A 25,166-nucleotide genomic window follows, 5' to 3' on the forward strand; every position below is an offset into this window, starting at 1 on the left:
GTTCCTACCTGAAGCCCAACCAGTGGAGAATAACAAGGGCAAACAAGGACTGGAATACTACTTTGAGTGCCCAGCTCAAAGACCACCTATATCCTTCAACTAAAAAACTGGAAAAGATGATGAGACCATCACAGTTAAAAATTAAAACTTGCATGCTTCTCACTGAGCTTTACTCAGTAACTCACCACTACACTGAGCAAAGGCTAGTTAAAAACAGTGGGCGAAAGATACACTGTCACCAATAACGAGCTAATGGATATAATCAGATTTTTGTTAAGGAAATAAATTTTACAAGTCTAGTAAATTTTGCCAAAGGCAAGAACATTTAAGTTCAGAATGACATAGAGCATACCCAAATTTGAATCAACATTACATAAGGGAATGAATGCTTTGTATAATCTTGAGGTTGAAAAGCTTAAGACAGTACTAATTAAGGCTTCACTACCATTCCATCATGATAAAATCAGAATTCTATCTGACTCTCGTATTCTTCATTGCAATGATTTGCTTCAGTCTCTGGTTACATCACTTGGATTAGCCTAGCTTAAGTGAAAGCTTCTAACACTACCTAGAGTACATTTGCAGAGAGGAAGATATGATCGGAACAGCTTTCTAATTATAATTATGAAACCCTAATGAAGCTATTATTGTCAACAACTGCTATGAAGTGCCAGCTTAGTGCCTAGTATGTGCTTGCATGCAAGTCAAAAGCAGAACTAAGACCAAATCCCACATCATCTTTTATGTATTTTATCAGGTAGCCAGTCCTGATCTCCCCAGTAGTACTGGAATTGTGGCTGCTAGGCAATTAACAATAGCCTTAAGAAAAACCCCACCACCAAAAAAGTGATACACCCCTCAGCTGTCATTGTGGAGCAAATAACCATAAAGATTCAGTTATGTGTGCATATACTAGTATCTCAAGTACAAGGCATAGATGCAGTTTTCAGGGATATGGCACAAAGCAAAAATGTCTTAACAGGAACTCACTAAATCAACAAAATCTTTTCAAACAGGCAGACATATGAAGAAAAGTCTTCATTCAAAATTAATTATAACATCGTATCTGCATTTCCAAATAAAGAGATCTCTAATATTGATATGAAATATCAGCCCCTAAGAGGGGATAATTCAGAGTGACAACAACTGACAATCATCAAGTAAATCCTATATAGCTAAGTAAGAGGAAACTACGTAGTTCCGGAGACAACATGACTCATTTAATGAAGTCACAGCACAGGAAAAATTGTGTTATAAGTTTGAGGCATAAAACATTACTGACCTAAGAAGTGTTTCTTATCAGAGATTCACAATCCTGCACTACTCAATGTTTAAAGTCAAGGGAAAATGGGAAGACAGTTTGGTATCCAACAGGAACGGCAGGTATTTGTCTCAAATTTTAAACCAATTCTCTGTTACTTTACCTGTAAAAGATGATACTTCTGATATGTGAGTATAACATTATTTCTTCACTAGTGATGTCATGCAGCAATACCATAGATTATATTCCCTGCTTTGTGAAATAGCATTTACCCTAAAAAATTCAGAAGCCAATGAACAGCAACCAAGCTAGGTGCAAAAGCTATACAGTTTGGATTTTAGGATTAGACCTCCAAAGAGGGCAGGAATCAACCCAAAGAACCTCACTTATCAGAGAAAATCAACTTTTAACCACTCTGCTTAGAATAATTCCTAGAAGTAAGCAAAGTGAAAGATTTCACAAAGCTTAAAATCAGCCTGAACTCAAAAGGCAGGAGGCTTTAGTTTCTTTGAGGTTTCCAGTGATTTTGAAAGAAACCCAACAACCAAAACCAAACACCAAACCAAAACAAACAAAAAAACCCAAAACACCAAAACCTGTATGAATTCCAAGAGATCACCTCTAAACTATTCCCTCAGTGAGGGAATCTAGCTTCCTAAAATCTCTCTACTAATCAAGGAGCTACCATTACCTTCTTTAGGAATCAGTTTTGTTTCTAGGCAAATGAACAATCTACAACATTGACATCAAAGACAACTTCGTTCTGATATAGACTTCTAACAGATCAAAATAGGTACAGCACCTGGTTGATCACTAGCTTGATTAACTGAGAAAAGTTCAAGTTAGTCCTGAATTCAAGTCAAGGCTATAGGAAGCTAACTCCGTGAAATCGTTTCAGTACAAAGACACTGTGAATTCCACCACCTCTGGGAAGAGACTGGAAAGTTCACAAGATGATGAGTAAATGGTTTTAGCCTGCAGCTGCACAGCTATTAATGTATTACTCCTTGGTTTCCATATAGTATTTCAAAATACTGATGCCTGTAAAGAACTATCTCCAGAAGCTGATATTTAACAACTTACTATTTCTAGAAAGAATGAAAAAAACCTTAGTAGCACCTGCTTACATCATAAAATCTCTCAATTACAACACTTAAGTTATCAGTAAAGGAAAACTTCATTATATCATTCAATAAACTTAACTGATAATCTTTATCATAGAAATCAGACTGCCCTCTTGTGGTCTACTTAGAAACTTATTAATTTACACTCAAATTCACCCTGCATGATTAAATTCTAATATGTTTATTTTCTCTTTCTACTATGGTGACCAGAACTAAACCAGATTATATTTAACTTTGTAACTCTCCTCCAAGACCAGCTTTAGAAAGAGTAAGAAAACACATAAAATGAATAAGAAACAGAGCTATAAACAATAAATGTTATAAATCCTTAACAACTACAGTAAAAAGCGTGTTAGAGGGCAACTGTTCTTCACAGCAGTAGAAAAAACGTGCTGCTTATTTTGGCTGACTTACCAAACCAGTCTGAACACCTTTAAAGGCAGATCAAAGAAAGTTACTCACCAAAAGTACCATAGAATCCTCTAGGTCCACAAGTGCCAACACCATATTTCTTCAGAGATGCCTGGGCCGCACTCTTTAACAGAAAAGAATTACATGAACTATTTATTCCTACACTAAATCTCTAACTCTGCTATATGCTTCACATTGACAATTCTATAACATTGTACAGAGCCCAGTTCTTGCATCATGTAACATGACCTGCTTTACAAAAAGTATAATAATGTGCTGAATTCTATGAATTAATTTCACCTCAAAACTATTTTACACAAGTGTTTAAGCATTGTTAATTGAATTCTAATGATTAAGGACATTAGATATTAATCTAACTTGATAATCAGCTAGTACACTGTGTGCACCAGATTAAACTTTAGTAAAAAGACAAACAGCACAAAATTGCAAGGTTTATAATCTTTCTTGCTGCTTTAGAAGTATACTTCCTTGACAAAGTTCGTGCCTTCTGAAGTTGCTCTTAACTTCAAGAGAACATACAAAGTGAAGGAGGAATAATCACACAAACACAGTAGCTAGAAGCACTCACCTTAACCTTTTCATTATCCAAAAGTCCAAGAAAGTTAAATGATGCGAAGTTTACACATTCCTTGCCATTAACAGTGATTATATGGGTGGGAGGACTGAAAGAAAGTTATAGATATATTGTTATAAATGAACAGTTGCATTTTCATAAACTGTCAAACAGTACAGGTGTTTTGTTTTTCAACAGTAAAAGGCACACAGCTTTTTCAAGATTCCCTCTTTCCACTTCTTCCTTTGCAGCTGCCAGACAATATTTAAATTCAGTATCAAGTCAAAAATACACTACCATAGTCAGCAAAAACTGTGTTCCTGTACTTTAATAAAGAAACTGTGAATACGTTCCTGAGATATTTAATGATTCCTGTTGAAAACTTAATTCATACAAAGATGACTCCTGAAGAGATAAAGATTCCCCTCTAAAAGCAGTGACAGCTATCTGAAAGGACTACTACAAATAAAGATGAAATTTTATTCCTACTTACTTGCGTAATAAAAATGAATTTTAAACCAATGTTTTTGTCATAAAGCAAACCCACAATACCCATCTTGTACTGAGTACAACTCCTGAAATATAGGTACTAGCTGTAAGCAGACAGAAGTATTGTATTAACTGTCACATCAAGCTTCTGATTCTGTTTAGTCTGTAACAGTTGGACTATCTCATGTAACCAGGAAACACAGAATGAGTGAAAACACCCAATATTAACAAATGAACAAGAGCACAATATATATGAAGGGCAGAGAATTTTTCTGCCCTAAAAAAATATGATTTAGAAAACCATTTATTAAAAAATTGAGGATAAAAATAGCTATTATGCCTTTAAATGCAAGCATCATATCTATGTGCTGTACTCTAAAGGCAATCCTGTTTTGGCAATTGTACCCTTCAGTATTACAAAATCAAAAGTTTCAATTAATCACCTAGAGTGTTGACAAGCCTCAAAGCTGAGCCAAATACAAAATCTTATGTCTGTCCATTTCTGTATGTGTTGTCAAATATTACAGTTGAGATCCTATACTATTCTTCAAACACAATAGTTTCAACAAGCTCTTCCCACGTGGAACCTAGCACTGAGCAATTTTCACAATCAAAATTAAACAGGGTTGCTCAAGTGACAAATGCCTGGGCACAGCTGCTCCAGATCTGGCTTCTGACAATATCTGAACGGGTACATTTGGTGTGTAAAGCAAATAAACTTCAAGTCCAACCTATTCACTACAAGTTAAGAAAAACACTGAGCTGCCTGAACTTCACTTTAAAAAGAACCCTCCATGATTTTCTTTTATATCTGTTCACTTTAAAAATTAAGCACATGTTACTTCAACCAAGCAATTGCAAAGCTTAAAAAACAGCTTTGGAAATCTGTCTACATACACAGTGCATTTGCTGTGCATCTCCATCACTGTCCTTCCATGACATTAAACTGACACAAGCTGAAACTGACCCCACAAAGGAGCAGTTCTGCATTACTACAGTGCATCTTCTGCACAGTAGTATCATTATACAAACACACAGCAAATCGTCTTGGGAAACTGACTGACATTAGAAATATAGCTGGGTCTGTTGCTTTGTCTTTGTCTTGCTCATCAATGTGCTGTACCAAATGCTGGAAATCCTATCACGTAAAACAACTACTTAGGCCGGCAGATATTCACAAGAACAGACCTATACCTATGCATTTTGGCACTAACACGATATTCAGTATATCCCCAGTGTACTATTTACAACTTGCTCCCACAGCTCCACCTCTCAAACCTAGAAAATACATTGATGTTCACCAACAATTTGCCCCTAACAAAGCTGCAGCCTCATGAAAACATGGCCACGTTTTGCGAGCAGAATTTTACCCTTCTAAAGGAACATTCCTGGTTAGGCAGAAAACACTCATGGAAAAGCTTATTCCAGTGAATAATTACATCTAAAACATGGATGTTAACAGTGTTATAGAATCATAGAATAGTCTGCGATGGAAGGGACCTTAAATATCATCTAGTTCCAACCCCCCTGCCATGGCCAGGCACACCTTTCACTAGACCAAGTTGGTCAAAACCACATGCAACCTGGCCTTGAACACTTCCAGGCATACACAGCTTCTCTGGACAACCTGTTCCAGTGCCTTAGCACCCTTGTAGTGAATTTCTTCCTTATATCTAATCTAAATCTATGCTCTTTAAGTTTAAAGAATCACTGTGTGATTCTGTGAAAACCATCACCCTTTGTCATATTGCTACAAGGCGTCGTAAAAAGTCCTCCTCCAGCTTTCTCGCATGCCCCCTTCAGATGCTGGAAGGTTGCTATAAGGTCTCCACGGAGTCTTCTCTTCTCCAGCCTGAACAACCCTAACTCTCTCAGCCTGTCTTCATAGGAGAGGTGCTCCAGCCCTCTGATCATCTTCCAGCTTGCTCCAACAGGTCCGTGTCCTTCTTATGTTGGGGGCTCCAGAGGTCAACACAGTAATCCAGGCGGGGTCTCATGACAGCAGAGTAGAAGGGGAGAATGAACTCCCTTGACTTTTGGTCATGCTTCTTTATAGGCAGCCCAGGACACGGCAGGTTTTCTGATTTCTGAGCTGCAAGTGCACATTGTGGGGTCATGTTGAGCTTCTCACCAATCAACACTCCCAAGTCCTTCTCCTCTGAGCTGCTCTCAATCTATTCTTCACCAAGCCTGTATTGTGCTTGGGATTGCCTCAACCCAGGCATAGGAGCTTACACTTAGCCTTGTTGAACTTCATGAGGTTTGCATGGGCCCACCTCTCAAGCCTGTCGAGGTACCTCTGGATGGCATCCCTTCCCTCCAGCATATCAACGACACCACACAACTTGGTGTCGCTGGCAAACTTGCTGAGAGCACACCCAATCCCACTGTCCATGTTGCTGACAAAGATGTTAAACAGAGCCAGTCCCAATACCAATCCCGGAGGACTGCCACTTATCACTGGCCTCCATCTGGGTATTGAGCTGTTGACCACAACTCTTTGAATGTGACCATCCAGGCAATTCCTTATCCACTGAGTGGTCCACCTGTCAAATTCATGTGTCTCCAATTCAAAGACAAGGATGTTGTGCAGGGCAGTGTCAAATGTTTTGCACAACTCAAGGCAGACAACACCTTGCCTTATCCACCAACACTGTAACCCCACTGTAGAAGGCCACCAAATTTGTCAGGCATGATTTACCCTTAGTGAAGCTATGTTGGCTGCCACCAATCACTTCCTTATTCTCCATGTGCCTTAGCATAGTTTCCAGGAGGATATGCTCCACGATCTTGATGGGCACAGAGGTGAGACTAACTGGCCTGTAGATCCCCAGGTCATCCTTTATCCCTTTTTAAAAATGGGCGTTATGTTTCCCTTTTTTCAGTCAGTGGGAACTTCACCAGACTTTTCAAATATGATGGATGGTGGCTTAGCAACTTCATCTGCCAGCTCCCTCAGGATACACACATGCATCTCATCAGGTCCCATGGACTTGTGTACCTTCAGGTTCCCTAGATGGTCTTAAACCTGACCTTCTCCTACAGTGGGCGGTTCTTCATTCTCCCAGTCCCTGCCTTTGCCTTCTGCAACGGGCGGTTGTGGCTTGAGCACTTGCCGGTGAAGACTGAGGCAAAAAAGTCATTGAGTACCTCAGTCTTCTCCACATCTTGGGTAACCAGGTCTCCCATTTCCTTCCAGAGAGGGCCCACATTTTCCCTAGTCTTCCTTTTACCCTCGATGTACCTATAGAAGCTTTTCTTGTTGCCCTTGATATTCCTGGCCAGATTTAATTCTACCAGGGCTTTAGCTTTCCTAACCTGATCCCTGGCTGCTCCAATAATTTCTCTGTATTCCTCCCAGGCTATATCATATCACAGAATCTTCCTTGCAATGTCAAAAATAACAAGTATTTGCAAAAGGAACACAGTCAAACACTTAATTTCTTTATAGTTTCACGTATCCACCTTCACCTAGTATAGGACAGTTCATTAGCTATCATGGTTAGGGACAACAGTTATGAGATACTGAGTGACACAGCTGAAACCATAAATAAAAATATAATTTCAAGCTATATTGAAAGAACTTGCAAGCAAGTCCTTCAGAAACGGTGTCTTTAAGGACCAAAAGCATTCCATCTGTACTTAGACCTCTCACCTAACTCTTAGGTGTTGCATGTATTGAAAAATCAGTCGCAGAACATGATAAAGTTAAAAGCCACATCATTAGCGCCTTTTTATTTTAAAGCAAAATGAAAATCAGCATGATAATTTTGCAGACACACTGTTTTAAGAAATAGGTTATATTTTCTCAATGAGATCTCGTACAACTAAGCTATCTTGGTTATTAGTTCACAGAAAGGCTACCACAAGGAGTAACTAATTTCTGGACTGTGACTGAGCCATCATGGGTATCTTCTTCGCCACTGATCCAAGATGGGTTACTTTTTTTGTCTGGACAAGTCTCTATATTATTGGCTTTGCTTATCAATTGGCAAGGATAGTGGGATTATGCAAGTGTTCGGCAGAAAGAAGCATACTAACATAAGGCACAAACTGCCTTGCACATTGAGGGAGGAGGAAGTCTGCCTCCTCCCTACGGTGGGTCAAAATCTTTACTGAAATATTTAATACTTCCTAAGTAGTTATGAGCCTATATAAACCCTATCCACACATTAGTGCAAATATGCAATATTAAACCCTATCACATACTAAGATAATTAAGATTTATGTAAATGAACATTCATGGTAGATGTTAATACATGAAAATCATTGAAAGAAAACTACCTTACTAGCATCAATAGGGTCCCCATAAAATACAAACTGAACAGACAACAGAAATGCTCTTGTGCTGGAATGAGGACACAGACACTCGCTTTTCATATTAATTCTGAAACGTGGGTTAAGTTTGTAGCCCCAGATACAGTCTCATAGCTGTTGAGCAACTTACAGAAGGTAGTTAGTTGGCAGTTTGAATCTTAGAAGACAAATGTCAAGTTTTCCCCATAGCCAGTATTAAGTAACAGCCACAACGCATTAAAATTCTGTCAAAATACATTCCTTAACTGTAAGCGCTGGAAAGTTCTAAATAATTTATACATTTTTCAAATCACTCTAAAAGATACATTTGCTCAGATTTTTTTAAAAACATCCAACACTTCCTTTAATTCTGCAACACTGCTTCTTTCAAAATTCTGAACAATAACAGAAGGATCATTCACATCACAGTTGATTAAAATAGGCATTCCTTTTCTAAGGCAGACTTTTCCATGGTGGCAGAACCATCAAAGTGGAGCTCCCTATGACAGCAAATAATTGTGCTCTGTCACTAAATTAATTTATTAGTGTCACTAGAACAATTTTAAAAATGCTTATATTGTTAAAGTTACAGACAATCAAATCTGAAGCTTGTGAAAGACATTTCAAAGCCATTTCTGAAATACTGTAACTCTTGCCTAAGTCAACACACATTTTAAGAGACCCACAACACACGAGAAAGTAATGCTGAGCCATAATGTCCTCACAAAACAACTTCACTGTCAAGCATCTCCACTTCTGATTGCCCAAAGAGGAACAACTTTGCAGGAAGTGCCAAGTGGCTAGCCACAAATCAGTTTCTTCTGAAGTGATTTGTGATGACACAGTTTCACCCCAAACCCTACACAGAGGTGGTAACCACTTTTGGAGGTGTAATTCTACATAATTCAGAAAAAAATTAAACAAATTACTACCAAACAATACAGACCCCACAATGAAGGGAAAGATAAAGCCCCCCCACCAAATATTAAAAAAAATATAAAAAACAAACCGAAACCCAACATTTAAAGAAAGATTTTAATAATAAGATAGCCTTGATAACATTGCAAAACCAAGGCCATCTCTTCAGTGGCAAATTCAGTCCTGCTATCTAAAAATGCAATTTGTTTATGAAAGATTTTAAGGATATGAAAATGCTTAGTAAAAAATACACTTAAAAATATGGACATCGAGTATTTATGTTGAAATAAAATACAGAATTTATTTTTATTTCGTTTACCCTGTAACAATGTTGTAGTTGAGAGCTGGGTGATCTTTTGGTACGGGAGGTGCAAGAGGCTCTGGCTGCCATTCTTCAATCAACTCTTCTTTTTCCTGAACAGCAGAAAAGAAATACTGCTTAAAAAAGGATTTCCATTAGAAAAGACTTTATGTGCTAATAAACAGCTGGTAATAGTGGTATGAGAAATTATGTATGCTAATATGCGTCACCTTTCTGAGACACTAATAATTTATATTATTTTAGTGCATTCAACTGAGGGGCTCTAAACTCTTCAAAGGGAAGGAGATATAAAGAAAGACAGCCCAGCTGTGCCCGTTCATTACAGATCTCATGATACAATAATCAAGAGAAGAGATACTAACTGGGTGCCCCTGCCAAATTTTAATCAATACTGTTTCGTTCAGTCTATTATTTATGAAAATCCTCCTCTACAGTTTATGTAACTGAATACAAATTACATAATAATTCAATAAAGTTGCCTCCCTTTACATTCTCAAGTCTTCAAAAGTGCTGTTTAAACAGCTGAGGTATTAAAATACTTAGCAAAATAATATACACATGAGCAGGACGCAATGGAGGAAAACTGCCAAATGCTCAAGAAATGGTAACAGCAACTACTAAGCCATGTATCCTCCACCTAACTATGGCGGAATACTGAACGCACATTTATTTTCAAAGTGCTTTGGAAAACCTCGGTTAGATGATCTTCCAAAGGGCATGCAGTGGACCAGCGTAACAGGTGCATTAGACTAGTTCCACATAAATTTGCAACCACCCAGGCAAATCACCAAAATCATCCTTCATACCATGAAAGCAGAACTTTCCCAGAGGATTATCTACTAGTACAGCAAGACATACCTAATAACGTATTTAACACACTAACTTTGAATGGTATAACTACAATGGGTTTATATTTCTCTATTATTTTAAAAAAACAGCAGAATATTTAAGGCTACTTATTTCAATACCAAAATTCTGTAATTGATTTTTGAAGCAATACCTTTTTTCCATTTTTATTTTTTTCCAAATATACTTTTCAAACCCTTCAAAACAATTTAAAAATTAAAAGGAAACTTCAGGCAACAATACAATTAGTCTCATGCATTTCCATAACTTTCCTTTTATTAAGCTAATGAATAACTTTGTTTCTAGGTATTTCCAGAGTACTAATTAATATGCCAGGAACTCCAGAAAGGTCTGTTTCAAAACACAAACAGAAATTTCAATAGCCCTGTGTTTCAGAAAAGATCCTTTTCATGTGAGCATAGTCACTTGTGGTTCTAATATTTTGCAGACATAATTTAAATACCTTTTTATTTAATTTTGTTATGTTAGATTTCTGACTGAAATTTAACCCGTGGGGCATATATTTTAAAGGAAATAAAATGTCATTAGTTTGTGCAACAGAATTGAATATATTCATTATTTTGAAGTGGCTACACTTACATTACAAAAAGCACTTAGTTTCTTTAGCCACCATAGGACAGACCCCAGCTGAAGCCTTGCATGCAGCTGTGTATGTGTTGGAATGCTGTTCCACATATTAAGGAAAAGCAGGGGGTTTTCTTAATTTACCCTGTGCTAGTGCCATTCATAGCATGTCAAATAGCAGATTTTAATGCTTCAATTAAAAAGATCCAAACAGATAACTGAACACCAGAGAACAGAGCAATAAATTTTGCTGCATGTAAATATTATTGACTACTATTCATTACTGCATTCTATTATAAAACCTCATGTTTGACATGACTCAGCAAATACTTCAAGAACCCTATGGGAGAAGACTACCAGATGATACACCCTATAAAGATTAACACACAACCCAGTACCAAAATGGTGGGAAAGTAGAACCCAACTTCAGGTTAATTTCAGAGTGGAACCACCACCATAACCCTGTATGCAAAACTCTGCTGATCCAAGACACAGAGGTACAATTCCATCCGCATCTCAGAACACGTACTGGTGTGAATCTCTATACCTCATTGTTACTTGGAAAGAAAAAAAACAAACCAAACATAATTGAACACTAAGCGTGCTGACCCACTGCACTGCAAGTCAGCAGCTGCTACAGTAGTGCTCTCCCAGCCACAAATACACTCCTGTACCTTGTGTTGGCATAGGCAGTTACAAAACCAGACAACAACCTTGTTCAGAAAATGATCCAGATGAAAACTAACTCAGCAAAAGCAGGATGGATACATAGCTAAACTAGATCCCACAACAAAGCAGTCCCAACCAAGACTGGCTGATGCTAATGGGAAACCATATCCTGAGTTACAGCTGACCAGCAGTATCTTTAACTTCTCAGAAGAGTTCAAAAAGACTTCTGAAAATCAAAAAGCAGGATGTATGCTCATGCAGCCCTCACTCTGCTCCTACAACAGTTGGTGTCGAAAGGCTCCAAATCCCTGATACGCACTGTAGCTTGCATCAACAGTTTTGAGTTCAGTAAGGCCTTTGATGCTGTCTCCCATAACATCCTCATAGGTAAGCTTAGGAAGTGTGGGTTAGGTGAGTGGAGAGTGAGGAGGATAGAGAACTGGCTGAACGACAGAGCTCAGGGGGTTGTGACCAGTGGCACAGAGTCCGGTTGGAGGCCCGTAACTAGGGGTGTTCCACAGGGGTCTGTGCTGGGTCCAGTCCTGTTCAATATATTCATCAATGCCCTGGGTGATGGGATAGAGTGTAACCTCAGCAAGTTCGCTGATGATACCAAGCTGGGAGGAGTGGCCGATACATCAGAAGGCTGCGCTGCCATCCAGCAAGACCTGGACAGGCTGGAGAGCTGGGCTGAGGGGAACCTGATGAAATTCAACAAGAGCAAGTGCAAAGTCCTGCACCTGGGGAGGAACAACCCCATGTGCCACTACAGGTCGGGGGTGACTTGCTGGAAAGCAGCTCCACTGAGAAGGACTTGGGAGTGCTGGTGGACAGCAAGGTGAACAAGAGCCAGCACTGTGTCCCTGAGGCCAAGCAGGCCAACAATATCCAGGGCTGCATTAAAAGCAGTATGGCCAGCCAGTTGAAGGAGGTTATCCTCCCCCTCTACTCCACCCTAGTGAGGCCGCATCTGGAGTACTGCAACCAGTTCTGGGCTCCCCAGTTCAAGACAGACAGGAAACTACTAGAGAAAGTGCAGCAGAGAGCTACCAAGATGATCAAGGGACCGCAGCATCTCCCTTATAAGGAAAGGCTGTTAGGCCTGGGTTTGTTCAGCCTGGAGAAGAGTATGGGAGTATCATATCAATACCTATAAATATCTGAAGGGCAGGTGTCAAGAGGATGGGACTGGACTCTTCTCAGTGGTGCTCAGTGACAGGCCAAGGGGCAATGGGCGTAAGTTGGAACACAGGAAGTTCCACCTCAATATGAGAAAAATTTCTTTCCCGTGAGGGTGACAGAGCACTGGAACAGGCTGCCCAGGGAGGGAGGCTGTGGAGTGTCTTTCCCTGGAGCTGTTCAAAACCCGCCTGAACGCAGTTCTGCGCCCTGCCCTGGTGTACCTGCTCAAGCAGGGGGATTGGACAAGACAATCTCCAGAGGTTCCCTCCAACCCTTACCAGTCTGTGATTCTGCAAAATACCATGAAATTAATACCTGTTCTTTGAGGACCAGCAAATAATAAAATATTATTAGTCTTTGGATATTGACACAGATGCACGTATGACACTGTTTCAAAACACTAGTGCTAGCTAAGAACTGTCTTTATGGACATAATTGCTACCTTTTGTCAAAAAAGAGTCAACAAGGCAACTTATTTACATAATTTGTGTTGGATGTGTTTATGCCCAATATTTCTCTTACCCAAGGTATCTGGTGTTTAAAAAGTAAAAATCACAATCAACAAAATACAACCACCCAAAACTATTTATATATATATATATTTAAATATATTTAAAATGTTTATATATATGCACAAATGTATAAGTGGGTATATTATAATATATAAAATATAAAAATTTTATATTTTCATGTGTATTGTATATTACTAATAAAAATAAATTATACACATTTGATATTGATATGAATATTTTATGTGACATTTATGTTTATATAAATTCAATGAATCACAGATTGGAAGGGAACTCAGGGATCATCCAGTCCAACCTTTCTAGGAAGAGCACAGTCTAGACAAGATGGCCCAGCAGCCTGTCCAGACAAATCTTAAAGGTGTCCAATGTGGCCCAGTCAATCACGTCCCTGGGGAGATTATTCCAATGGTTGACTGTCCTCACTGTGAAAAATTTCCCTCGTGTCCAATAAGAATCTCCCCAAGAGCAACTTGTGTCCATCCCCCCTTGTCCTCTCCATGTGACTCCTTGTAAAAAGGGAGTCTCCATCTTCTTTGTAGCTACCCCTTAAATACTGGTACAAGGTGATGAGATCCCCTCTGAGCCTCCTTTTCTCAAGGCTGAACAAACCCAGCTCTCCCAGCCTATCCTCATATGGCAGCTTCCCAGTCCTTTGATCATCTTGGTGGCCCTTCTCTGGACCCCCTCCAGCCTGTCCACAACCTTTTTGTATAGCGGGGACCAGAACTGCACACAGGTGTGGCCTGACAAGCGCTGAGCAAAGTGAGATAATGACTTCTTTATCTCTGCTGGTGATGCCTGTTTTGATGCCACCCAGCATCCTGTTGGCCTTCTTGGCTGCAGCCAAGGCTAGCACTAACCGAGATATTACAAAGCAGGTTTTCTTGGTTTGTGAACAGCAAGTCCAGCAGTGCCTCATTCCTGGTTGGCACATCTCACATTTGTATGAGGAAGCAGTCCTCTATGCCTTCCAGGAACTTGGTGGATGACATGCAAGCTGCCATATTGTTCTTCCAGCAGATGTCTGGGTAGTTGGAGTCACCCATAAGGACCAGGTTCTGTTGGCCAGAAGCTTGCTTTAGTGCCCCAAGTATCACTTCATTGGCACTGTCATCACGGTTAGGAGGTCGAAGGCAGATGTCCACTGTGAGGTCCTGCTTGGAGATGACCCCTCTGACTTTAACCCAGAGGCATTCCATAGAGCAGTCGCAATCACCATAGTTGACTCCTCCACCTCCACCTCTTCTAACCCGCCTGTCTTTACGAGCCTATAACCATCCATTGCGACCCCCCAGTCATTTCAGTTGTTCCACCATGTAAATTAAAAAGTATTATAAAAGGGAAAGAGGAAGAGCCAAAAGATGAGTTCACTTACATTACAGCTCTAGAGAGTGGAAATTGAAAGTTTTGAGTTCATTGTTTTCATCAAGTGGATATTTTCAGTACAGTGAACTAAGAAGAAATCAGTGAATTAACTGTATACTGAAGCTGTTACACTGTGAAATAAAATCTGGTTTATCTATATGTTTGATAATTAACATTTTTTTTCACACTACTTGATACTGATGCGAAATTTGGTGCCTGTTTAGAAGATAAAAGTGCTGTTCTGAATATGGGGTCACTGCATGAAAGGCTGCTTCTGCTCTGCCTTTTTGGTCAGAGGGAGATTGTCATGTTTACCCTGAAAAGTCAGCAAGACAGGCCAGTGTACTTAGATGTTTGGTGAATGGAAAGAGGAAGGGGTATGGACTTTCCCATCTGCAGTGTGGATGGCTATTTTAAATTGAGATTGGTACTCATTTTAATCACCAATATGTCCAATTCCACACCATAATGAAGAAACTTCTATCACAAAACCTTTGGTAGACTACTGCCTGTGCTAAGTACGTGTCGAAGCAAGACATAAAATGTGAAGATGCAGTTGTTTGTCGTTTATGTTCCCATGTCCACCAAAAAGCAAAATTCCATGTAACAGATGAGGAGAATGAATGTGAGCTAGAATTAGTGAAACTGTTGTTTGAAGGGAGGATTAGTCTTCTCCTCTACATTTTCTTTTGTGTTAAGGAAAAAATCAGGATATTGCTACATATTATCTGTGGCTTGTCACCTACGCTGTCGGTTTGTGTGCTGCAAACACTTCAAAGAGAAGAAGGGAAACTTCTTACAATTTAGAATGAATGGGGGAGAGAAGTACTAATTAGGAATTGCTCATTATCTTTATGTTCACAGATCTCAACTGCAATTGCACTACGCTAGTTTATTGTAGTTACAGTGTCCTTCTATAAATACTATTTTTCTTCCTGCTATACTCCATGGCAAAAAGATCTTAATTGAATTTGTGTATCAGTTGCTAAGCTGTTTGGTGGTATTTTGTACCCTTAATTAAAAAAACTTAGTATTAAATGAAAAAGCTAAGTACATGCTTGAACATATTTCTATCCTCTTTGAAGAAAAGGTACATATGTTGCCTGCTCTCCCTGTGAACTATGTTGTATAAAAGCTGTTCAAATGTTCTTTGCATTCAGGTCTTAAACAGAAGAAACACCATGGTTCCTACGTCCTTCCACTTTAGGCATTCGATGTCATCTAACGTTTTTCTTGTTTATCCTTCCATAACTGACAGGCTGCATCACTTCTACCCTGATTTATTCTGCTTCCTAATTAAAAAAACACCACAACAACCACAAAAAAAATTTAAAAAACCCCAAAACCCACAAATCTCCTGCCCCTGTGCTCCAAAATGAACACAGAATCACAGTATACTAGGATACCACTGGCCTTCTTGGCCTCAGGGACACAGTGCTGGCTCTTGTTCACCTTGCTGTCCACCAGCACTCCCAAGTCCTTCTCAGTGGAGCTGCTTTCCAGCAAGTCACCCCCGACCTGTAGTGGCACATGGGGTTGTTCCTCCCCAGGTGCAGGACTTTGCACTTGCTCTTGTTGAATTTCATCAGGTTCCCCTCAGCCCAGCTCTCCAGCCTGTCCAGGTCTTGCTGGATGGCAGCGCAGCCTTCTGATGTATCGGCCACTCCTCCCAGCTTGGTATCATCAGCGAACTTGCTGAGGTTACACTCTATCCCATCACCCAGGGCATTGATGAATATATTGAACAGGACTGGACCCAGCACAGACCCCTGTGGAACACCCCTAGTTACGGGCCTCCAACCGGACTCTGTGCCACTGGTCACAACCCCCTGAGCTCTGTCGTTCAGCCAGTTCTCTATCCTCCTCACTCTCCACTCACCTAACCCACACTTCCTAAGCTTACCTATGAGGATGTTATGGGAGACAGCATCAAAGGCCCTATTGAAGTCAAGGTAAACAACATCCACTGTTCTCCCTTCATCTACCCAGGCAGTCATGCCATCATAGAAGGCTATGAGGCTGGTCAAGCATGATCTCCCCTTGGAGAATCCATGTTGACTACTTCTAACAACATTCTTTTCCTCTACATGCCTGGAGGTGACCTCTAGGATGAACTGTTCCATCACCTTCCCAGGGATGGAGGTGAGACTGACTGGCCTATAGTTTCCTGGGTTCTCCTTCTTGCCCTTTTTGAAGATTGGAGTGACACTGTCTGCCCTCCAGTCCTCGGGCACCTCTCTTGTCCTCCATGACCCTTCAAAGACGATGGAGCTTTGTTTAGGAACTGCATCTGCAGCTCCCTTAGCACTCATGGGTGCATCCCATTGGGGCCCATCAATTTGTGAGGATCCAGTTTGCCTAAACGATCTCTAACCCAATCCTCCTCAACCAGGGGAAGTCTTGCTTTCTCCAAATTTTTTCTCTCACCTCTGGGGGCTGGGATGCCTGAGGACCAGCCTTAGCAGTAAAGATTGAAGTAAAAGCAGCATTCAGTAACTCCACCTTTTCTGCATTCTGCATCATCAGGGCACCCACCTTGTTCAGCAGCGGGCCCACAGTTCCCACAGTCTTTCTTTTACTACTGATCTATTTGAAAAAGCTCTTCTTGTTATCCTTGATGTCCCTTGCCAGGTTTAGTTCCAAGTGGGCCTTGGCCTCCCTTATTGTATCTCTGCATACCCTGACAACATTCCTATATTCCTCCCAAGTGGCCGGTCCCTTTTTCCACATACTATAAACCTCCTTCTTCCACCTGAGTTTTTCTTGAAGCTCTTTGCTCATCCATGCAGGTCTCCTGGCTCCTTTGCTTGACTTCTTCCTCATAGGGATGCACCAATCTTGAGACTGGAGGAAATGGCACTTGAATATTGACCAGCTATCTTGGACACCCCTACCTTCTAGAGCCCCAGCCCATGGGATTCCTCCAAGCAGGTTTTTGAAGAAGCCAAAGTTAGGTCTCCTTAAACACAGGGTTGTAATCTGACTTGTTGCCCTGCTTCTACCACGCAGGATCCTTACTCTACCATCTCATGGTCACTGCAGCCAAGGTTACCCCCAACTCTCACATCCTCAACCAGACTTTCCTTGTTTGTTAGTACTAGGTCCAGCAGCACATCTCACTTCATTGGCTCCTCCACTACCTGTGTCAAAAAGTTATCCTTGATGCTCTGCAGGAACCTCCTGGACTGTGCATGCCTCTGTGTTGATTTTCCAGCAAATATCAGGGTGGCTGAAGTCCCCCATGAGAACCAGGGCCTGTGACTGTGAGGCTTACTTCCAGCTGCCTGTAGAAGACCTCATCGACTTCCTTTTCCTGATCAGGTGGCCTGTAGTAAATGCCCACAACAGTGGCATCCATATTTGCCTGCCCCTTAATTTTTGCTCATAAGCTCTCGACTCATTCTTCCTCCACCCCTAGGAAAAGCTTGATACATTCCAGTTGCTCCCTCACATAAAGAGCAACTCCCCCACCTCGCCTTGCTGGCCTGTCTTTCCTGAAAAGTCTGTAGCCATCCATGACCACATTCCAGTCGTGCAAGCTATCCCACCATGTCTCTGTGATTGTGATCAGACTGTGGCCCTGCAACCCCACACAGATCTCTAGTTCCTCCTGTTTATTCCCCATGCTGTGTGCGTTGGTGTACAGGGATTTCAGAGACGCAACTGAGCACGCATGTTTTCCTGGAGAGGTGCATGAGGATCCTCTACAGCCATACCCTTGAGGTGGTTGGTCTTCTTGTCACCTTCTCGTGAGGCAGCTAAGGACCTTTGTCGCTGATCTGGTTGGCCTGGCTTATTCCCCCATTGGATGTGATCGCATTTAGCATTGCCACTTTGGACCCTGTCCTCTGAGTCCTTCAGTTTAAAGCCCACCTCACCAATTTATAGAATCATTTATCAGTATGGCATAAATTGGCACAAATTTCTCTCTTTCAAACCATGCTAATACTTAAGAGAACCTTCACCTACGTAGCGAGTCTTGGCTCAAAATGACTGAAAACATTTCCAGAACAGACCCCATCTGGTCTTCCCTGCAGGACAACATCTGATCAATCTCTGAATGCTGTTCCTGCAGAAGAGAACTCTTGTGGCCTACAGTATTTCTCAGCCATGCATTAAACATTTCGCTCTGACAGGAACTTTCCTCCTGACTAATATCACTCTAATAAAGCTGTTCCCACGAAACTACTGCAGTGAAAACACTAAACCCAAAGAAAACAACTATTCCTCCCATCCAAAAATGCTAAGATGTGGCTCCTAGTAGGACTTCAGACATTTTGAAATAAAAGCTCAATATCACTGCAGAGTGAAAGACACATACATCTGGAGGGCACCTTCCTTTCACACAAATGGTTGTTGGCTGGAAAGTGAGCTTGTAGCTAAATGATGCCATGCAATCTCCCACGGCCTGCTCCAGTCCTCAGTGGCACTTTGCAGCTTTTCCATAGATTTTATTTTTAGTGAAAAGCCCACAAGAATCTATATGTCTAGCATCCAGTCTGGTCACTGACTTATTTGTACTTCCCCAAATCCCAAACTACGAGGAACTTACATTCACAGAGAAGTGCTCCACCTTTGTAGTTAATGATTTGGGAAATGTCATTATTTTGTAATAGAACCAACAGGAATACCTACAAATACTACTATTAAAGGATGACAGGCAGTTGAAAGCTGATTACTGCACTGGATTTCATAGTACTCTTTTTACTCATTTGACTAAACCCAGAAGCCACCTTCAGGGTGGATTTCTTCACTCTTTTAAAAGTGTGACTCCTAAGTGCACCAGGTTGCACAATAGATCATCTACCTCTGTTTCCCCAGGACAGACTGGTCCTGACAGATCACATTAAGATGGCTGTGCAGCAGGGGTATTCTTCAGTAATATTTATTACAAGGGGCCAGCTCTGCTCTGGCAGCATCCCAACAATAATTCACAGAGAAACTCTAAGTATCATTACATGAGTGGCTGACATAAAAGTAGCCCGAGCTCCATTCACCTGGGCTGGCCTATCGCCAGTGCATGTACCTGAGCAGCCTAGTATTTCTTTCTGGTGTGGTGAAAACTGGACACCGCAGCATGAATCAAACTAGATCAAATCAGGAAGCAAATCAGCAGCCTCTTCGTGGAACGGATGGCATGCTACTACATGCAGCTCAACATGCACACAGATACCTGGCTGTGTGGGATCTCGTATTCTATGAAACAGATTGCACTGGGTCTGGCTGGGATGGTGTTAATTTTCTTCATAGCAGCTGGTATAGTGCTGTGTTCTAGATCCGTGACCAAAACAACACTGATAACACACTAATGTAGCTCTTGCTGAACAGTGTTTGCACAGTGTCAAGGCCTTCTGTTTCTCATTCTGCTTCCACAATGAATAGACTGAGGGGTACACAAGAGGTTGGGAGGGACTCAACAAGACAGATGACCCAAACTAACAAACAGATACTTCATACCACAGAATGCATGCTCAGCAGTAAAAGGGAAAAGAGGGGTTTGGGAAGTTAGCCACCTTTTGCTCAGGAACTGGCTGTATACTAGTCCATCCATGGGAGGTGGTGAGCAATTGCCTATCACTTGTCTTTTTTCTCTCTTCTTCCATTTCTCCTTTGCTTATTGAACAATTTTATCTTCACGCACAAGTTTTCTTGCTTTTACTCTTCCTTTCCTCTTCCCCTGACTCACTGAGGATGGGGGAGAAAGTGAAGAAGCAGCTGCGCAGCGCTTAGCTGCCTACTGCGGTTAACCCATAACACAGACTAGTGTCAAGTATCTGAGGATTTTTAGTGAAGATTAAGGTGGGGTGGGGCAGGGTGTCCCCATGGCTATTTGCCTACACAAAGTAAATGAGCTCTTTTCACAGCAATTACCTACACTGTAGAAAAAGAGATGGAATCACTCCACACCTCTGATTTATCAGTCTGCTTAAGTCCTCCAACTGTAAAGGACTTATTCAGATTTCCACTTCACTGTTGTATATATGCTTACTTTCAATAAACTAACTGTAGACAAGACATTCTCTTCCAAATACAGGTCTTCCTGTGGAAAACACTGGTTACATCTTCAGAGGTCAATGGTAAAGCCAACTAGACTTAGCTCTCCTTCATTGTCAGCCAATCTGAACGTACGTACCATCAGACCAAAGAGCATTTCCCCATAGCATTCTTTTTGCCATCAAGATACAGCTAAATAAATGCTAGAAGTGACAGTGTCTTTAACATCTCAAGTCAAACCCTGTGTTGTAATACAGCTCTTAGCACTCTGCAGTTTTTTTTCTGTGCCTTGCAACTGTGAGTCAATGTATCCAGTATCTATTTAATACAATTCTTGATCACTTTGGATTCTTTCTAGCATTCACATTCCTTTCCACTCCTCAACTTTTGTAAAGTTTGTATAAATCTCTTCGAAGTATCACAGCAATAATGTATTTGCATGCTTCTATTCTTCAGAAAACCTACTACTACTGCTGTCCTGCCAGTGAACTTTACTATTGTCATCCTGCAAAAGTAGGTTATTAAGCATGAGCTGTTTCCAAATGTTTTTCCCCCTTTTGACCCCCTTCTAAGCCCCTGCTTCCACTGACTGCAGCAGACCAGCTACATGTGCAACCTCCCAGTTGCTCATTGCCCTCAGTTAAGAAGATACAATTTTCTTCTCTGCACAGCACTGTTCCAGATTTGCCTGAGCACTTTCTTAAACACCTCAGCTTCAGCAAAATGGTCTGTCAGTGAATAAAGGAGATGACCTGCAACTGTATGATAACATTCAAGAGGGACACCGAAATATCTGAATGTAATCCTTACTCTGTAAGGAAGAGAGAGATTTCAGCTTTTTCAGGTCACCGATTATGCAAGAGTAGCAATGAGCCTTCTCCCACCATCTACTGCAGAGAATGAATCTTTCAGAAGAAAAAAGTTATCGTCCAAAATAGATCCAGAGATCAAAACTGTCTAATGCAGGAAAACTCTATTAAATGAACTATCACAGTTTCTGAACAGACAATCAGTGGCTACTTTAAAGCTGCAGTATATCTTCCTCGGTGATCCAAACATTAAGCGCTTCACCTTTGGGTTCACTCCCCCTCTGTATTCTAATCAAAGGTGGCAAACTTCAAGAACCCCAGGATCAATTCAAACCCTTTCAACCACAAAACTGAACTGGCCTTTTTTGATTCACTCTCAGCTCACTTCTTGCCTCCAATATTAAATGCCTCCTATAAATAGTCTAAAGTGTTCCCTACACTACTCTAAGCTGTTTAGTAAGTACTCCCCAAAAGAGGACACTGCCTGCAGATTTCCTCACATTTACAGTCTTGTGCCTATAGTCCCTGCATCATGTTCACTGATCCATTACACAGAGCCCACGTGCTTAGCATGTATCCTTAGCAAGAATAAGATCAAAAAGCATGCAAGCACATGATGTAGATGTGAATGACAAGGTAAAACACCCATAAATCTGTTCCAGAAACCTTCCTCAGTACCATGAAGAAACGTCAAGTGTTTTATGCCATTCATAAAGAATACCATTCCTGTGAAGCTCTAGCAAACTAAGCCTGTTTGTTATACGGGACTTCAGATCATTCACATCAACCCCTCGCATACACAAACTGGTTGTCACATTGCAATGTATCACCATAGTTCATCTTTGACTGAGAAAAATGAGTGCATTCTTGTTCACCTCATTATTTTCACATTCAGAGAGTGCATCCAATCATCCTTTGAATATATCCAATAGCATCCTCTGATATTATGCAGCAAGCCCAACTACAGACCATGTCTCAGATAAACTAGTCCAGGGACACCTCCAAGACAAACTCTACTCATCCCTGATAGTCTCCAGCCAGTAGCCAGGGAGAAATTCCAGTCTTCACAAACAATTACAGCTCTTTTTTTTTTCTTTTTTCTTTTTTTTTTTTTTTTTGAGACAACTACATTGCAAAAGAAGAAAATTGCTGCTAAGCTACGAAGTTTTTCGGAACCCCCTTAACGCTGTAAGCTCTCAGAATTATTACTCACAGATACGATGTGTACAGACTGAACATTTTCATACTCTCTACACTGTTATAGTTCCTTTTGTTTGGCAAGGTTTTTTTAGTGTAGCTTCTGTTTTTAAAAAAGCCATCCATTGAGTAGAGCTCATGTCAGCTTTTCATAGCTTACCAGTCAGTTACATCAGTATTTTTATATTTCTCAGACTCAAACGCAGTGCTACTTTAAAAGCATGAACTGAAGTGTTTAAGCAATAACCAGTTTTTTAGTCCAAAGTAAGCTTACCCAGCACAATTTGTGATGAAGCAGTGGTTCAACAGCGAAATATATCAATAGGTATAAGCTTTTTCTCTAAAGAAAAGTATTTTTCCACCATACCTTAGGTGTTAGATCAGATCGCTCTTGAAGCTTATACGTCTTGGAGAAAAGAAGTCTGATTATCCATAGAATTAGAATTCCTTCCAAAATGAGATGGTAAGCAGGAGCCTGAAAACAAAAGCACAAAAATAAGTCTACAAAGAATTCTATTTCAATCAGTATGACACTGTGCAACAGTTTCATCTCTACTGGTACACTCTGGAAAAATCCAAAGCTGATCATAAGCTGATGTGTATTTCTAAATCAGTAAAAATTATAATTCTATGAAAGTGGATTGCTTTGCAACTACTACATGCAGGTGTTAACTTCGGTTTGAATGGATTTATTCTGCTGTTAATGAACAAGGCGCACTCTAAATTGACAAGCAGTTTCAGTTCTGCACATGCACATAAATTGAATATTCACAGTAAAGGCAGATAAGCTGTACACGTTGCACCAGCATATGTGAAGGCAAAAAGCTGTCAGAAGAAGCAGAAGTCTCCTGAGAACTTGAAGGTCTGTGTGATCTATACACACCACTTAAATCCTACATTCTTATAACTTATAGTCCACCAGCAGCAACAGCTACTATTATTTACAAAGAAACCTAACCCTGCCCTCATAGCCCATTTTTCTTAGTTTCACAGGCATAACCCAACACGGTCACCAGAAACAGTTTCGCCCCTGTGCCATTTACTCTCTTGTGTGGACACAATATTTAGGAATATATATGGCAAACCAGAGCAGAAAGTTGATCCAAGTTAGTTAGCCTCTTTGGGTGCTTGGAGGGAGGAAAATCCGTTTCATATGTACACCATGACATCTAAAGAACACACGGTATAGTAGCAGCAGAGGTCCACACAAATTACTTCCCATGCTTTTCAGTGCCTGCAATTATCCCAAATTCAATATATCAGACGGTGCAACCAGCTTCAGTAGCTAAGCTCTTCTATATTTGTGCTGCAAACCCTAGTATAAATTCTTAAAAAGTTACCAAGCTTGGCCAAAAGGAAGGGAGGGAAACAGACTGTTGACACAAGAAAACTGCCTATCGTCAGGACATCCTTTTTAATATCATGAAACAAAGCCTGGATACAAACATGTCACGCTGATCCCCTCCAGGAAAGAACTCAAACATAAATATTTAACAGTCGTTCCTTCCTTTGTAAATAACACTTCTAAGTCACAAAACCCTGGCCTTACACTCATTACTGTGACTCTTATGAAGGTTTAATGCTCTAGTATACACCGTAAATGTAGCTTTATAAACTTAAATAGAGCAAGACATAAGGGCGTGCATCTATTTTTCCAATATATAAGCACGGCGCACACACATGTATTGACAACGTTGCGAGGGCAGTCTCACCGGCCGGCGGCACCGGCCCCGGGCAGGCGAGGCACGGCGCCGCCCGCACCGCCGCTGCCCTGCCCTGCCCCGCACCGCCCACCGCCCCGGGGGGGCCCGCCCCCGCCTCCCCGCCCCCGCGATCCGCCGCCCGGGCCCAGGGGCCCCCTCGCACCCACCCACGACAGCCGCGGGGCGACCGAGGGCCCGTCCGCCCTGAGGCGGCTCCGCTGGGCCCGGCGACGGGACCCCTTCGGCCCCCCGCCCCCTCAGCCCCGGCGGCGGGTGCATCCCGGCCGCTCCGCCCTCCCTTCCCGCAGCCGCCCCGCGCCGGCGGCCGGGCAGCACCCCGGGCCCGCGCCCCACCTCGTAGAAGGCCTGCACCATCTCCACCAGCACCCACTGCTGCCCCACGCCCGCCATCACCGCTTCCGCCTCTGCGGCCCGCCGGGGCGTCGCCGCCGCCGTACGCCGGCGTCGGGGGGGCGGGGCCAGGGCGGCAGGCAGCGCCCCCTGCGGCCCGGCGGGGCGAGGCGGCCTGTGCAGTGCAGCCCCGAGCAGCCGCCCGCGGTGCCGGGGTGGCGGCTCGGCTCCGCTGAGGAGAGCGCGGGAGAAGGCGCGGGTTTGGGGCCACTCGTCGTAAATTCTGTCATGGTGGTTTGTAAAGCAACGCTTTTTCAGCCGGTGCCTGTGGCCACCCCGTACTCCTGTGTCAGTTACTTAACGGTTCGTGCTCCTCGTCCTCATCACAGACAGCAGTTTTCTCTGGTGGACCCCATCAGGGAGCAAGGCCAGACTGGAAAGACACAGTCTTCAGTGTTAAATATATGAAACTGGCTATAAGTCGAGCTTGCATAAGACAATAAACTTGGATGCATTGATGTGTACGTCCCCTCCTACATT

At 41.8% G+C, this 25,166-nt stretch overlaps 1 protein-coding gene across 1 annotated transcript in view; it reads right to left on the minus strand.

Moving 5' to 3' along the window:
• Positions 1 to 24,759, minus strand: part of SPTLC1 (serine palmitoyltransferase long chain base subunit 1) — a 43,460-nt gene extending 18,701 nt beyond the window's left edge. Inside the window, exons 1-5 of the mRNA XM_064439634.1 lie at positions 24,630 to 24,759; positions 22,940 to 23,047; positions 9,393 to 9,487; positions 3,386 to 3,479; positions 2,848 to 2,920 (exon numbers count right to left, since the gene is read on the minus strand). Of these exons, the coding sequence (XP_064295704.1) occupies positions 2,848 to 2,920; positions 3,386 to 3,479; positions 9,393 to 9,487; positions 22,940 to 23,047; positions 24,630 to 24,686 (427 nt within the window). The 5' untranslated portion in view covers positions 24,687 to 24,759. The remainder of the gene's footprint in view (positions 1 to 2,847; positions 2,921 to 3,385; positions 3,480 to 9,392; positions 9,488 to 22,939; positions 23,048 to 24,629) is intronic.
• Positions 24,760 to 25,166: the final 407 nt, after the last annotated feature.

This window comes from Phalacrocorax carbo, chromosome Z, assembly GCF_963921805.1.
Source record: "Phalacrocorax carbo chromosome Z, bPhaCar2.1, whole genome shotgun sequence".
Classification (NCBI taxonomy): Eukaryota; Metazoa; Chordata; class Aves; order Suliformes; family Phalacrocoracidae; genus Phalacrocorax; species Phalacrocorax carbo.